Raw genomic sequence first — 17235 nt, 5'->3', positions numbered from 1 at the left:
ATAATTTTTAAAGAATGAATTCTGTGTTATATCGTACCAGGAGATCACTTAATTAACCTATATGCAGAGGACATATGTCCACTCGCGGACTTGGAAAAATTAGTCTGTGAAATAATAATAAAAAAACCCCAAATCTTGGCGATTCGTCAGTCTGTTTAATAGTGTATATTTCGTCAACACAGAACGAGCCCGACCAGACGCCATGCGAAGTGTGTATAGCTACCGATTTACGGGCAGCCACTACGATTGTACATGGACACACACAAACACATACAAGCCTCACCCGCGTGTGGTTGGTTTGCGCAATTTGTGATGGGGTCGGATCGGGATGGATGAAGGAGGCATAAAAATATTCACGTAACTATTGTGTTGTGGTGAGCTGGCGCAAGCTAGGATGTTCAGAAATGGAATCTGTTATATCGCAGACTACTGCCAACTTTCTCACACTTTGCACCATGATCATGGCAATTTTCTGCGATGCAACATTGTATACAAAAAAGCTTGATAATCCTGCAGCAGAGAGCAAAGGCATGCGAAATCGCGATTGCACAGTGTTTGATGTGTCCACTCCGCAGAAGTGCAGTGAGCGAGGCGGGCTATTAGTGACCTTATCACTTGTCAAACAGCGTTCCATACAGCAAGAGAAGCTCGCCAGCTGCTCAGTGCGTTGTGGTTCATGGAATATCACCTTGGTATACGGCGAATGAGGTACAGATAATATATGGCCGTAAAGTGCACAACTGCCGAAAATAGACACTAAACGTAACGATACTTGTGAAATAGGCCCCACGGCTCACTGTAGGTACTGCACTGCTGCACTGGCAAACACTGGCATGTCTGTCTCTATACTGTAGCCTGGGTAGTGTAAGTACCATACCATGTCCAACTGTTAGAATCTACAATACTGTAGTCGGCTCAGTGTTCCCAACTAAAATTACTGTAGAGTGTAGTATAAAAATATTATAGTGGCTTAGCGTAACTGGCTGGGCTGGTGCTAGCAAGACTCTAATGAATGGAGGAGGCATGAAAATGTGAGATTGTCAAGCAGACCTAATTTGTTACTATTGCGCGGATAAGAAATGCACGGATGCAGATAGAAAGCAAGTTGCCCATTTTTTGACCACCTAAATTGGGGAAGCAAAATAGCGAGCATGATTTGAACACCTGCGCTGTGACCATTGGTCAAATACTTGCGCTCATTGTTCGACCCCATATGTCCATGCTTTGAATTCGCGAAGTACCGCGCCGTGCACCGTCAATGAATGGATTAGCAGTTAGCGTGCGTGCCATGCACGGACAAGAACTGAATACATGGCGCTATGAGAATGTGGTACTCGATATACTCCACGCTGTGCGAGAGATTTGCGTTCACATACACACAGATTCAATGCACATACATTGCGGCCGAACCATGGCGAATATAGCAAATCCTGGCACGGGTGGCATGCAAATGTAAATAGAAACTGCTGCCACTGTGGCTGTGGGTGTACACGCTGTACAGATTCAATGCAGATAAATGGACTAGTAACTTCAAAACTTAGAATGAAACAAGTCTATACGTGTTGCTATGCAACTTTACTTACCCGTAATCGTAACTAGGAGAGAATGCACTTACCTTTCATAGTCGTAAGAGTGGTCTACTCATGGAAACGGTCGAATCATGGGCAGCATGCTTTACCAATTCTAATGCATGCGTCTGGCGTGAGACTGACGCCTCAATGCCTCATCTCACGCTCACACGCCCAGCATCCATTTTCTCACACCTGTGCATGGCAAGGAAGAAAAAAGACTGCAAAATTGGTAAAATGCATCGATCACATAAGAGTCCTGTTTGCATCTTATTCTCAGACAACCAGTTATTAAGGGGGCAGTGGGGTAAAAAATAGAAATAAAATCAGAATTGAGTTTATTTCTGTGGAACTGCCGTGAAGTTTAAGCATTCAGAAAATACCAAATTTGATCTGTGGTGTACAGGTAAGTATTTCTTTGTCTATTCAAATTAAAGTACCGGTAATCAATGTCAAGCCTTTTTCTGACTGGAAGTGCCTATTTTAAAACCAGAAGTGGACATTTTCACTCAATATCCCACCCAAAAATGAATTTAAAAAATATCTGAAGATACAAATATCATCCAGTGCCACAGTGTTCCCATGCTTTCTACAAAGTGTAATGCAGCCGTCTCTTCAAGTTCATATACATATGTTTCCATGTCATGGCCTGAAGAGATAATACAGTGTATCATGGTCCCTGGAAACTTGTATATTACTCAAATATGTTTGTTATTCAAGGGAATCGCAGAACACATTTACAGTGAACCAATTATACCAATACTGTACCAATGTTGTATGTTTACTTTAATTGCTTATTTACTAGACAGAAAGATTCTGTGAAGCCAGACGCAGTCTCTGCGGAACATACGACATTGTATACCCGACGACCAGATACAGTACAGACCGATCTTTCAGTCAACTTATTTACCAACATTCAGGTTTTCCAGTCTAAAATTGCGGCTTGAAAATTATTCATCCTTTCAATTTTGCTGAAATTTGGAGGAAATATTTGTTTTTTTGTAATGAACAGATTAATGATGAGTTTTAAGGGTACGTCTGTATTGTGAACAAAAATATGTCAGTGGATGTATGTAGGTTTTTCTGTTTTTTCAAATACAGTGGACTCCCATTATAGGGAAGTCCTTGGGACCGGCAGATTTCTTTCGTTATATCGAAATTTTGTTCTAACTGAACAAATTAAAAAAATTATTATAAGAAAACATAGAGCCAATGATTTTGCGACCTGGATTTTTATTTTGTTAACAGAATTTCGTTAAAACTGTGCTCGTTATAACGAGAGTGCACTGTAATGTCAATCAGTTCATGAAAACAGCAGAATATCTTAAAAAGCCATCCGTAAAATATTGTTATATCAACATAATATCTGTCTTAGATTACCTCTCAGTAGTAGTGGTTTTAATTGTTATGTCCAAAAATCAGAAATTTTTGCCATGTCAGGTAAACTTACTGTCTCTCTCTTATTTCAAGATTTTTAATCTTTTGGTTACTTTTTTGGATTCCTCAGGATCTAAGCTTTCCGACAGTATATGGTTTGTAGGGGGTATCTTGTATGTAATTCACAGAATACACTGTATATTTAATTGATCGCAGGTACCCAAACTACCCCCTACCCCCCCCCCCCCCAAATGAAATCGGGAGAAAAAATTGCCTCATTGGTACGTGTATGCATCAATCTCATAATTTCATATCTCAAATTTAAAAATCTCCCTACTGTGGGAGGGGGGCCCTGCCACCCCCCACACCCTCGCAGGGTCTCACTCCCAGCCACTTCACAAACTTTGCATATCTGGATTGTTGCGGTGAACTTCATGATTTTAAGCCTGCCTTGCATTACGATTTTGTGCAATACAATGTCGCATAACAGAAGATTGCCAGATGGCACACAGAGCAAGTGAGGAGGTCCACGATGCAACAGCTTGCCATTTTTTAACATCCTGCAATGGAGAGCAATAGTGCTTGGTATCGCTCAAACGAACCGCAAGCTATCACTACAGTCTTGGACCCCATTTACAGTGCGGGGCCGGGCTCGGCCGCGGCTCAGCCGCGGCCGAGCCCGGCCTCAATTGCGCGGCCAAGCCTCGCAATTTTGTCCGTTTACACTGCTGGGCTCGGCCGCGCTTTTAATTCAAACCTTTCAATATTTTGTCGTTGTGGCGCTCTGCTTGTAAACAAACGCAATTTGGTATAGCCTGGTTTTCAGACCCTTTGCCAACTGGATTCCGTGGCGACAAAGTCGCCGTTCGGGCAAAGGCCTTAGCCGAAGGAAAAATCCTTTGCAGGACAAAACCACCTTAAACTATACTAGTTTTCCACGTTGAGGGGGTTAATATCATGAATAGCGAAATAGTACGGGCAGAGGGTCTGGAAGCCAGACTAAAATTGGCCGCGCATTTGGCCCAGTTTGCGTTTACACCAAGAAGAGGCCGCGGCCGAGACCACCTCCAGAGCGAGGCCAAATGCGTGGCCTCGCATTTTGCCTTTTGCGCGTTTACACTGAAGTGGGGCTGGGCTCGGCCGCGGCCGAGCCTCGCACTGTAAACGGGGTCAAAATCACAGTGGTAGGCAGGCTTCAGCGAAATTACATGCAGCAATGCTTTTACTTGTCAAATGGCATTCCATACAAGAGAAGCTTGCCAGCTGCTCAGTGCATTAGTGGGGGTGGAAGGGGTATAAGGAAGTCTTTTCAAATGTCAGAAAAGTGCCCAGCATATCAGTACCAGTAATACATGTAGATCTACTACTACATATTACACATTAGTCTTGCCAGAGTTTGATACAAATGTGTCATGGACTAGTTTTCTAACTTGACCATTTACATGATTGCCTCACCACATACAGTATGTGTGTTTGTAGATCATGTTCTACACAATGGCACTAACACTAGTACTAGAGCTGAAGAGTGAAGTACAACAGAACCGTGTACGTGGACAGTTACTGTACATTGTGTTTTGTAAGATTACCATGTAAACAAATCTGTGAATATTTGAAATATACATATGATGCATCACACGTTACCCCGGGATACCGTAGTACCCCGGGTAACCGCGTTGTGTAGCGCCACCTCACGTCCACTCGAGGACAGCTAGAGAATGCACTGTGTGTGTGTGTACATAGTCATTCCCATGCTACTAGATGCTATACTATGCATGCATGGAAGCTGCAATACCACTAGCGTGTGCTTTGAGTGCAGTGCAGTGCAGTAGCTAGCGCGCGCTAGCTCCAGCACCAAAATAATTTCCTCTTTTTGGCACCCAGGGTACAACCTTTACAAAAATAATAATAATTCAACAAAATGGCTGATTTTTGTTTGGTACCCCGGGATACCATTTATGTCATCATATCTAGGCTAGGCCCTATCTTCAAGGGGGGGGGGGGGGCTTGGAGGCAATTTTGGCTAGTTGTCGGGTAAGAAAGGCAAGAAAGACTTTTACCCAAAATGTTGTTCAGTTGATGACTCTGTCAACTCTCAGTAATGCATGCAGTGCTTTTAAGGTATTATTTCATTTTGAAGTACCCGAGCATACATGCAAACAGCAGTCTATGCTGAATTTGCCGAAGTACAACCACTGACTTGTTACCCATTTTTACTTTCCTGCAGCTTTGTATTGGAGAAAGAAACCAAAAGCATGGCTGATGATCAAGATTATGGCGGTGAAGGTGGGAAGCGTGCTGCAGAGGACCAGAGGCACAACCAGCACAAGCGTCCTCGAGGAGACTCCCCCCAAGTAGTCGTTCGCCTCATGATTAGGAGTTACAATGCTGGAGGGGTCATCGGTAAGGGTGGCGAGAACATCAAGCGCCTGAGGAGTGAGTACGATGCCAAGGTATCCATTCCAGACTGCAATGGACCAGAACGCATCATCAAGATAGTTACAAAGAAGCTGGATAACTGTCTGGGCTGTATCCAAGATATCATTCCATGCATTGGAGATAAGAAGCATTCGCAGGATCAGAAAACTTCGTCTGTAAGGGTCATGGTCCATCAGAGCCATGCTGGGGCTATTATCGGAAAAGGTGGCTTCAAGATAAAAGAACTAAGGGAGAAAACAGGCGCTAACTTCAAGATCTTCACCGATACCTGTCCCAAGTCTACAGATCGAGTTGTTCAACTTAGCGGTGATCCAAAGGTGATCACAGCAGCCATTAGAGAAGTCTACAACATCTGCGATGAGACCCCTGTGAAAGGCCCCTCACAGGAATACGACCCCTTCTGCTATGAAGTTGCTTACTTTCATAAGTATGGAGGCTACCTGTTTGATCCTTCAGAGGAAGAGGGAGATCGAGGGGATGGTGGATATGGAGGAGGAGGTGGAGGAGGAGGAGGCCACTGGAGGCCAGGTGGTCCTCCGATGAGACATCCGCATGGTCATGGTGGGTTTGACAGAATGAGAGGAAACGACAACTTTGGCTATGGACGCAGTCCGTATGGAGGAGGAGCTGGCGGAGGTGGCCCAGGAGGTGTGGGAATGCGAGGCGGACGAGGAGGAAGGGGTGGCCGTGGTGGTGGAGGCAGAGGCGGCTTCAGTGGGCAACAGTACATGGAGCCGGGTTTCAACTTCAGATCTGACCGCAACTCATCAGAGTTTGGAGGTGGTGGAGGTTTCGACTCTGGTTCTGGGGGCGGTGGTGGCGAAGCCGTGCAGACGCAGCAGGTGACCATCCCCAACGACCTCGCCGGAGCCATCATCGGCAGAGGTGGTCTGCGCATCAGGAAGATTCGGAATGATTCCAGAGCTCAGATCAAGATCGATGACTCCCTGCCAGGCAGCAAGGAGCGCATCATCACAATTACAGGTACAGCAGAATCTTGTACCTATGCCAAGCTACTCTTGCAAACCAGTGTGAGGGAATGTCAGAATGAGGGGCGCAATTAGTGATGCAGGTCCTGGGTTTTTGTCCTGTAGAGTTTTCTTTTCAGACATGTACATAAATACTCACTTGATGTGATTTATTGCTTCTTGCTTTTTATAGTTCATGATATTATCAATGTTTCTCAAGTAGACATTAGAATACAGAACATATGGGCAAGCTCACCCACCCACAGTCTTCTAACATTTGTGATTTCTGACAACAAAATTCTGGAATTTTTTATTTCAAACTTACAACACAAGGCAAAGAAAACATTACATTTGCCCTGTGATTGTAGTAATTATCAACAATATGAATAAGCACAAGCACAACTGCACAGTTTTGTTTTTGTTTTTTATTAAAATCTTCCCATTGAGCAAGTAAATTTTAATAGATGCACCATTTACCTGCCAAAATTAGTAATCTGATTAAACAAGGGAAATCAATTACTGTAATCAAGGCATATATGTATATATGGTGGAGTACATGTATTTTTTCTTTGGGGGAGGGGGGAGGGATGCACCACAAGGTATCCACTAAATGCAGTTAACACTAGTATCATGGGATGTTTTGAGTGCTATTTGTTGTTGTTTTGTCCCATATTTTACCTCTTGACCTTTTATTTCCTATTGAGAAAGGGTTTAACACAATCTTACTTTAACCAAATCTCAGCCATACATGTAGGTTTTGGGTGTTTCTTTCATGTTTATAACTGCTGGAAGAGGATATAACTATTAATATTTTTTCTTGCTGTGGTCTTTAGTCAAGTGCTATAGGAAGTCCCTGCTAGACAAATTGTTGTTTCAAACACACTACAGATTTGGGGGTGGGTTTTGTTGTTGTTTCTTTGTTTTAACATAACAATAGTGTTTTGTATGTAGTCCTCATGACTCAAAACTCTGTATATTTCATGTCCATCAGAGTGGCTTTGTTTGACTGCTGTATGTCCATGTTCTTTTAGGCCTGTAATTGAGTAAGTTTGTGAGCATTTGATATCAAGATGAATTGTTACTCAGCTTTGTATCCAGGAAAGTGGTTAGTGTGAAATGGTTCTGTGTATTTCATTTGATATTTAGCTTCTTTTTTTTTTAATACCAGTATTAGTGTTTTATCAATTTACCAATGCAGACAAGCTTTAACAAGCAGATACTAGCCATCAGTGCTGATATAAAGTAAAGTGCATAATTATGTAGTCATACTTAAAGCTAAAATTTGTCCAACAATAATGACACACAATACATGTAGATGATATCATTTTTCCCAATGATTAGGCAATTGCATCTCTGAACTTCAACTATCTTGCTCTGGAACTGGCATGTACATGTATTTTTTTAAGGTTTTTATATACCCATGCCTGGCTAAATCAAAATATATTCCTGTATTTTCCCTTAGAAGATGGCATCTACTGTCTTCTGTCAAAGGTGTGGAATTGAGACTTGTTGCACATATCCCTTGTTTTCTTGAATACAGTATCTTTGTACTGTTAAAATTGGCAAGTCTCCTCCAAGAAATGATTTCATTTAAACTGATCTAAATACTGTGCAGTACACAAATTCTCAGTAAATGACCAAGCTCTTCTGGATGGGGGAAAATCAAATATAAGTAAGGCTGTTTAGAGAATACATGTACAGATGGATGTCATGTGATGTGTGGCATACACTGTATGTTCTCTACAAGAGACTCACTAAATGTCATAAGATTTACTATGCTTGTTTGGACTCAATGATAGATTTTCATAATTTGTGCTGAGCAGCAATACATACAATGTATGACCATGCAGTAGATATAAAAAAAAATAAATGAATGAATAATTGGAGTTCAGTAGCACAATGTCAAATACTTTTTTTAATGCCCTCTCCTTGCTGTACATATGAGCTTTTAGAATGTTTACCCATGAATGCATTTAACTGAAACTCAATTTTGTTAGGGACTGCTGGTCCTTTTCTTAATCATTTATCACAGAGCATGAAGAAGTGAATATATTCATACTCTCTATTCTCCTTTATTTGTTGGATGCACATTTGCAATGTGCATCCAAAGATGATTCAAGACTGCCTTGACAAAACATTTCCCTTTCATTGTGTTGTTTTTCATGCATTGTAAGGCAGAAGTGATAGAAATCTCAGCCTGAGAGTCTTTTAAAACATACATTGTACATTGTACATTATAAACTGTATCCACAACTGCATTGTATAGTGCAGACAGTCTTTTGATGCAACAAGCAGCAAAATGTCTCTGAACTGTGACCAAACCAGACCAGAGGTGTTTCAAGGGAGGGGATGAGGGAGAGTATTTATCCCTAGTGTAAAATTTTTCTGCAGTGATTACATTTCTTAATTTTCAGCATGCGAAACTGCACACTACTACACATGATTTCTCCATAAAGACAACACCGCTGATGATGCATTTAGATTACATGCATGCATGTTTTCCCACAAAGCTGTAGATTTTGTAAATTGAAAGGTCCTTTGTTACCTTGTATGCTAATTATACTAAATCAAATATTCAGTTTACAGTCTACAGTATGTGGGAAGATGGAACAATTCACACACATTTACAGTTGACAATTCAGACTGGAAAGAGCAAGAGTGCTAGCTCTGAAGTCTTGTCAATGATTGATTAGAACCAAGCCAGACTTGTCAAGGCTCTCGTCAAGTGTCAAGAACAGAGCTCTGTTCATTTCTCTTTTTTGGGCTTAATCTGTTGGAGCTGAGGAAAGTAGAGTGATTGACATTATTAGTGTCATGAACATTTATACATAAAGTGAAAGATCAGTCTGTATTTATCATTAGGGATATGTTCACAGAGATTACGTCTGGCTCCACGGAATCCCTCTCCTGTACAGACTGAAGGCTCTTATACCTAAACCGTAGAGGGGATGCCCTACCCACAAAAACAAATGTGATTGGCCAATGGATGCATTCACTGATAATCAGTGTAAATCAGAGCATCTATTGCGGAAGCTGTCTACCAAAATCTTTGATGTTTCAAACAGATGCTGTACACACTGTACATACCAGGGTATATTAATGTTGCTATTTAGATATAAATTTGCTGATCCAGGACTGAATTAGATGTAATCAAGGAGGGTAAGGTACACTACAAATTGTATGCACCTCACCCGGCACGTTCATACAGTGTACAGGCTGTAGGGACAGTGATTGGCATCCCCCTACAGCGGTGTTTATGAGAGGCTTCCGTCTGTCTTGGACAAGAACTGTCAAAGTAAAAAAAATGTTTTTAAACTCCTCCCAACAGGCAGATTTTTCTGTCTAATCTGTATACCCATGTACCATGTACTATTAGTGTACATCGAACATTTTGTACATTGTATGGTACATCTTACATGTCGGTTTGTCCCTACTATACAGGTTTTTTATTTTCTTTTGTTTTGTTTTGTTTTATCAATTCTATCATACGGTATAATAACTCCTGCAAGGCTTATCTAGGGCTACTGTTTTCTGTTTTCATAGATCTGCAATCTTCTATCCTGCAGACTACCCAAACTAATAGAATTAACAGTGTCATTGGTTTTGAGAGTATTTAACACATCACAATAGGGTGGATAGTTTGAAGTTTACACCATACAGGTACACTTGTAGCTGTCCACTTCTGTCACAGATAACTGTTCTGTTCTGATGGAATATCCTTTTCACATTTCAGTTCACAAAAGTTCAGAAACATAAGTTTCTCATATAAAATTTGTTAGTTTGAACACCTTATGCAATGTATATCACATCTTCAGTTTTAACTCACTTTTTTTTTTTTCTCACAAAAGGGTTATCAGAATTTTACAACACATTACACCCCGTAACCATGCTGACAATTCTGGCAAATTCTCTTGTCAAAATACATATCAATTGGCTGTCACTCTCACTGAGCTCATGTCAAACATAGCCAAGGAATGGTGATAGGGTGATGTCTACATGTGATAAAAAAAAACCCTCATAATCACACAGTCCTATATTATTTTCTTTTTGTACATGAAGAGGGTGCATTGTAAGGAAGTGTCAAACATAAGATTTGGGGACCCTGAATCATTTGGAAAAATACTATCTCAGTGTTTCCCATGAGTTTGTAGTTTCCCCAGACTTCATGTCGCATATTACATTCATTCTGGATTATAGCTGATAGACTGACAGCATGATGTACAATATTCCTTGTGATTTCACTTGGTTTGTAGTTAAAGGTAGACTATTTTTCCAGTGATATACAGTTGCCATCGTTTAATTGGGATTTGGATAACCCTGAGCACTGCTTTCATGGGACAACATGACATCAGCATTTCCAAGGGATATTGACTTTACAACTTACGGGCACAAACACTGGTGAAGGAGGACAGTTTATTCAATATTTTTTATTCATATATTGATATAAAATAGACAATTTGTATAGAATATTTTACAGAAAGAAAATAAGCTAATTACAGTGTATGAAGCAGAATGTAGCCTAAGATTTATTGATACACACACTATGAAAAAAAGAAAGAAAAAGGTGGCACATAGTCCAACTGCACACTAAGTACAGCCTTGCTCAAAATTCAGCCCGTCACACATTGTGTAAATTTTTGACAGCTTTTAGTCTCGACAGGAACTGTACCAGGGCAAACGTCTCCTGAGTCTCGATAGAAGCGCTGGCGACTGTATTTCTCTACCAATGTTGTCATACTAATGGATATTATGGATTTTTTTTTTTTTTTTAATGATTGACCTCTTACGTCAAGCTTTGTCTAGTTCAAGTTAGGAAATAAATGATGTGAATTCACTGATGCTACTGTTAGGAGGCATAGAGTATTGTTCGTATTGTATGCAGTGTGTGCTGTATGTAGGTATGTGTTTCAAGTGCCATGTGTGAAAGTTTTGAGTTTGTCATATATTCTCCCATCATCCAATACATATTCACCACTGTAGTGTCCTTTTATACCTGGTGCTGGTCACACATGCTTTTATTTGTCACAATGTATTATACATTGTACTTCACAAGTGTGTTTTGATCATGAGAGTTGTCCTGAATAGGAATGTTGAGCAGTATGAGATGCACATTTCATCCTTTCCTTTTAAGTATTGGACCTTCTTACTGCTCCCAGTACCCATTCAGAGGTAAAATCAAAGTTTTCAGATATGATGCCAATCCTACATAGCCCTAATAACCACCAGACACTACTCTCTAACACCATGTTCCATTGATTCCTATTTTGGTGATCATACATTATGTTTAAAAGCTGTTTGCTTGTGTTCTGCCTTCCTCCGAACACCTTATTTTCCTACAAGAAAGATATGTGAAGAATATAATTGCTGAACATATCTAGCACTCTTTAATGAAAAATAACCCTAGTTATAGAGAAAGTCAAGGTAGATAATCAACGGTTTTCAGATTCAGTGTGCTAGCTTGTCAAGCTCTCTTGACAGTGCACAGATCTTTTTTTTTTTAATCTGTACATGTAGAACTGATTGAAACAATGCCTCAGAGGGGAACAATGGGAATTTGTTCCTGACAGCTACAATTGTGCATCCGATTACTAAGACTACCCTTCCTACACATGTGACAAGATCCAACCAAGAGTGGTACAGAGTACAGACCTTGTTTTCTCTGTATGGTCCCCACATTCATAGGCATCCTCAGATTAGTCCATCTGCAACGGATAACATAAAATTTGAAGTCAAATGACAACAGTTATCTCCACAACCAGAAATTTGAACTTGATGAAAAGACAAAGTCAAGTGATAAATTCCCATGTTCAGCTACTGCTTTGTGAGCACTGCTTGAGTGGGATGGTCAGTCCTAAACCACACCCCAGAATACTCCCTCAGATCTAATAGAATCACCAGTTTCAATTTTCAGTATCAACTGCGCAAACAAAACATATTGAGTTGGTTGTAGGAGGTATCTGGGTGCCATGAGAAAGCATTGAAACAGCCACTGTAGGAACTTCCTAGCCATCACTGACATGTCCACCACATGACGTAAGGGGCGTCCCTCCTTGCCGCGACCAACTTCTGTCCAATGCCTCGTCCAAACGCCCAGTTGTGATGCTGGGTGTGAAGTCCGATCCAACTTGCCCTACTCCGATCTGACTAGCCACTCATCTCACTACCAGTTGCCCGTCCATCTATCCATCCCACTGGAAGAATGCGGGCTCATTTGGTCCACTTAACTCTCTTCCTGCCATGTGTGACCTCACCTGACCCGCTCTGATCCGATCCAACCCGCTCCGTTCCGGTCCAATGAGCCTTTTCCATTATTTGGCCCATCTGCAATAGCCGTTCCTGATGCGTATGTATGCCCAACACTTTGTAAGAACTACCTTGCCAAGAACTCCAATCATTTCTACAGGGTGCCATGATAATCCCACACTAGTACTACCCTGACCTACATGTGAAAGCCCAGTCCAAAATCGTTTTCCCAATTAATTTTCATGTGGGAAATTGTTGAGAGTGTTCCTTTCAGTCCCTTACAATGCTGTGTTACACAGAGCACCAAAGCCACAACATATTCCACTCAAGTCCAGCATTTTGTGTAGTCATATTCACTGAGATTTATGCAAGTGTCTCTGTCCTACACACTGTATGCTGCCAAAGATATGTCAGTTCTTGGTGTAGCTTTGCTCTCTTGAAAGTATGAAATACATTGTATATACATGATCAGTTGTGACAGATTGGAATGTCATGAACACGAAACATTTGTTTTGCAGTGTTTGGAGAATGCTGGCACATGTCTGCTTTCTCTGTACACATTTGGAGCTGAAATCAATTTTACTTCCTGTCCAAAAGAAGGTACACGTGTATACATTGTACACTAAGAAATTGGTTTTCCATGAAACATTGTCCATGTTGGTGAAAAAAAAAAAACACACCAAAAAACAAAAACAAGTGGAAAATTTAAGATGAAATGTGACTTTACTCTCGGCAGAGATCTCTCTGTGCTCTTTCTAACTTGTGTCTCATCATCTTTTGCAGGTGGCAATAGATTGCAAGAAAGATCCTGCCTTCGTGGAAGACCTCTACAATGTGCAGGATGATCACCCCTTGCCTACAAATGCAGCCAAGGGCTGAAGTCAAGCTCAGCTGAGGATGGTCAAGGATGGCTGACAGCATCTGGCCAGAAGATGCATGGCCATATCCAGGATGGGATTTTCTGTGTAAGTACTTTGAAGACAATTTAAATAGTGTTTGTATATCTGTGCATTTTGGTATGTGTGTGTGTATGTTGTTTTTTATGGGGTTTTTTCCTGTTTTTTTTATTTTTTTTATTTGATTTTCTGTTTTGTTTTCTGAGACATTTTATTTTATTTGTTTATTATTATTATTATTTTTTATTTTTTGGTTGGGGTTGGGGGGATGCTTTATTTTTTGTGAATGACCACACACAAACTTTTCAGTTTTCGGGCTTGCCAAGTCTATTACATACCTGTACACACCAAACATTCAGCGAGTCTAATTTTTCACGAATTGGTATATCTGGACAAATTTTGTGAGTTGTTGAATTTACCATCATGGAGTACAGTTATGGATGGAGATATGTATACATGCAAGTTGCATTCATGTCTGGATCAAAGTTATACTTTGCCTGTTTAAAAATCCACAAACAGCACCCAACTCACACAAAAAAAAAAAAAAAAAAAATGAAACGTGCAAAATGCATATGCTGTGTGACCCTGCATCACAAAACCCAACAAAAAGTCGCCTTACATGGACTTTTAGTTAAGGGCAGATGCTGGAAGAGCAGACTCTAAGCTTTAAAATGATGTATAAATCAATTCAAATGAACTTTCTTAACTTATCTAAATATTGGAAAGAAAGTGTACACTCTGGAAAAGTGTGTACTGAGAACTGATGAAAACACACTTGTCCATATTTATGATCCAAAACTTAACGATGCAGAAGAAGAAAAGCTCTTTTAGAATTTGAAAAACTCAAAATTGACTTGGTTGACCCGTTTCACCTTTTTTTGGGCCTTCATGTAAAATCAAGGGGTGCGATTTTTTGTTGGTTTTGTGGTGCATGGTCACATCTAGTATATCCTTTATTTTCACAAGACTCTCAGAGTTGAATATTTCCATTTCAAGCTTGTAGCAGTGCATTCAGGTTTCAATAACAGTTTCATCATTAAAGTTGTTATATGGCTTGACCTGTCATAAGATTTGTTGTAAGGTGCATCTGAAATTATGAAAATGCCAATCTAGTAATCTAGATTTAAAAAAAAAAAAAAAAAATCCTACCTTTAAAGGGCGAGTCCACCTGAATGCAGCAATATTACAATGTGTAGCAGAACACATCAGTAAAAGTTTGGGGAAAATTGGACAATCCGTTCAAAAGTTGTACATTTTTAAAGTATCTGCGCAGTCACTGCTGGATGACAAGACTACTACAGTGTTTAATGTCACATGCGTAGAACGCTATAAGGAAAATATAAAGAGAATTTCACTTTTTTTTTTTTAAATGCACATTTCTTGGACTTGTCACTGACGTATGTTAAAGGGGCTGTACAGTACTGGTTGAGGTGGGGATTCATGTTTTTTACATTCCTAAGTGAGATAGTGAGAAACCTCTTATGAAATATGAAAGAGCATGTCATTTTAAGAAGGATTCAACGTTTATGTGATGAAAATTGGTTTTCAAATGGCTGAGATATCCAAAAAATAAAAGACTACAGGCCACGCCTTTTATTAGGATCTCTTTGTTTCACCTTGTCTTTGGATATCTCAGGTATTTCAAAACCGATTTTCATCAAATACCCTAAACTTTTGATACCCCTAGAATTGCATGCTCTTTGACATCTCATAGAGTGGTTTCTGAATATCTCGCAAAACGTTAAAAGCTAAATCCTCACCTCAACCAGAACTGTACACACCCTTTAGGGGTAATATTATTCCCCTTACCTTCTGAAAGAGGCAAGTCAAGTTTTCTTCTATTATGCAAGAAAAATGAAAATGTGTTGAATTTTCTTTATATTGTTCTACACATGTGACATCACAAGCTGTAGTAGTCTTCTCATCCAGCAGTGACTGAGCAAAGACTTCAAAAATTCTTAACTTTTGAACATATTGCCCGATTTTCCTCAAAGTCTCACTGATGTGTTCTACTAATATTGCTGCATTCACTCTGTCAACATGTCTATGAAGATGACCTTGTCCTTTAACCACTATGAGAACAGCAAATGGATCATGGCAGCTCTGAAAAGAGTCTGTCAGAGTGATAGCAAGTTTATTTGAAAACACAAACATGTCTGCTTTTTGTGATGTATGTTCTTTCAAGATACTTGTCCATGACACAAGTTCTCCTAAATTGTACATTCTCATTTACAGGTGGATGCTACACTGCAAATCATCGCTCTTATCAAGCTTTGGTTTGGCTTGGTATTGAGTTAGAAAGCTGTGGAAAGGAACGCCTTCCGTGACTAGGCTACATCGTCCCTGTATCAGTCTGTTGGGAAAGATCAGCTTATTGGCAGTGGGCAGAAGATGAAGGACAGGATGAAAAGATTGGAAGAACCTGTTCAGCGAGCCGGTAGGGGCATGGTAGACTAAAGAGGGCAGATAAACTCAGAGGACTAGTATGACATGTTAACATTCTCAGTCTCTGGACTTCTATACAAATGATGAATGGTTTTGAAACTGTTATCAGATAAATCTGTAGTTCTTCTGAGGGATTTTCAGAAGTGCGATTGCAGTTTTATTCTGTACACTTGTAATTTTAGCCCCATACTCTGATATCTTGCGAGCCAAATATTCATTGTTTTTCTCATGCAGTCCAGTGGAACTTCATGGTCATAACACTAATGACCTTTTTTCTCCTTTTGTTTTTGTTTTTTTTTTCACTCACACTCTAGCTTGTGACATTTTCACTACCAAAAAGCTGTAAAGTTTTCTCTGGTACATGAAAGATGCTTACTAGTTTTAGCAGAAAAGAGAAAATGTCAGTGTTCCTTACTAGCAGTTCTTATGGTTATTGTCAGATGACCAGAATTATACCTGCTGTTACAACTATGTAGGATGCACATATAGCAAGTACGCCGATGTATTTTGTGATGCTAAATATACAGTGAGTTGAAGAAAAACTTTCTTTCAAGCTGTACTTCAATTGTTCTCCAAACTTGCATTTCATGAAAGGAAAATTTAATCATCTGTAATCAATGGAGGTACACTTTAAAAAGGATGGATGGATGTTGTGCTCTAGCATTTCTGCGTGAACGTGAAGTAAAACCATAACAGTTGCTTCAGTAATTACCAGTATATAGGAAGTAATCTTAATTACGTCAGTATTTATAAATGCAAAAAATGGACTCTAATCGGATAGTGATGATGAATTCCACTTATGGCACGAGTAGATACCCTCATCATCAACAGGTCAAATATCTTGAAATCATGACCCCTGTGTAGGTATCAAGAGTCACTTTCAAAGTTTATGTCCACTGTAGACTGCAAACATACACTCACAAGGTTGCAACTCCATGGGATGTATACCAGCTCCATGGGATGTATAGTGATGGTGATGAGGAAAATTTTGATTGCTGCCTGGAGGGGTAGTGGTAAGACATAATGGTTATATTTTCCAGGGAGGTGTCACCTCCCTGTATTTTCCCACAATAGCCCTTTCAGTGTCAGCTCTGTGCTCCTAAATGGTCTAGTCATTATCCTTCTTACCCCCTACATGCCATTTACCCATTTGTGCAACTTGGTCAAAAGAGATGCTGTAGAAAAATGCTTTGTTCAACAAGGATTTACACACCAGGACTCAAACCGATCGTCTGAGGATAGAAATTGCTTGTGAAAGTAAGATCATTGGTGACTTAATTGATCTGTAAAACAATGTCTAGA

At 40.1% G+C, this 17235-nt stretch overlaps 1 protein-coding gene across 4 annotated transcripts in view; it reads left to right on the top strand.

The window, feature by feature from the left end:
• The window catches only part of LOC140245032 (heterogeneous nuclear ribonucleoprotein K homolog), a 39847-nt gene that overhangs the window by 22507 nt on the left and 105 nt on the right, over window positions 1-17235 (top strand). For 2 of the 4 annotated variants that reach the window (XM_072324622.1, XM_072324623.1), the window contains exon 2: window positions 5170-11198. In XM_072324622.1, coding sequence (XP_072180723.1) covers window positions 5198-6445 — 1248 coding nt within the window. In that variant the 5' untranslated portion in view covers window positions 5170-5197 and the 3' untranslated portion in view covers window positions 6446-11198. Of the gene's footprint in view, window positions 1-845; window positions 865-5169; window positions 11199-13375; window positions 13558-15723 lie in introns of those variants that run through there. The other 2 variants (XM_072324625.1, XM_072324624.1) reach the window with 2 other exon arrangements.

The sequence above is a fragment of the Diadema setosum genome, chromosome 22 (genome assembly GCF_964275005.1).
Source record: "Diadema setosum chromosome 22, eeDiaSeto1, whole genome shotgun sequence".
In the NCBI taxonomy this organism is placed as follows: Eukaryota; Metazoa; Echinodermata; class Echinoidea; order Diadematoida; family Diadematidae; genus Diadema; species Diadema setosum.
The sequence above is the reverse complement of the archived record's forward strand: the minus strand, read 5'-3'. Positions and strand labels throughout refer to the sequence as shown.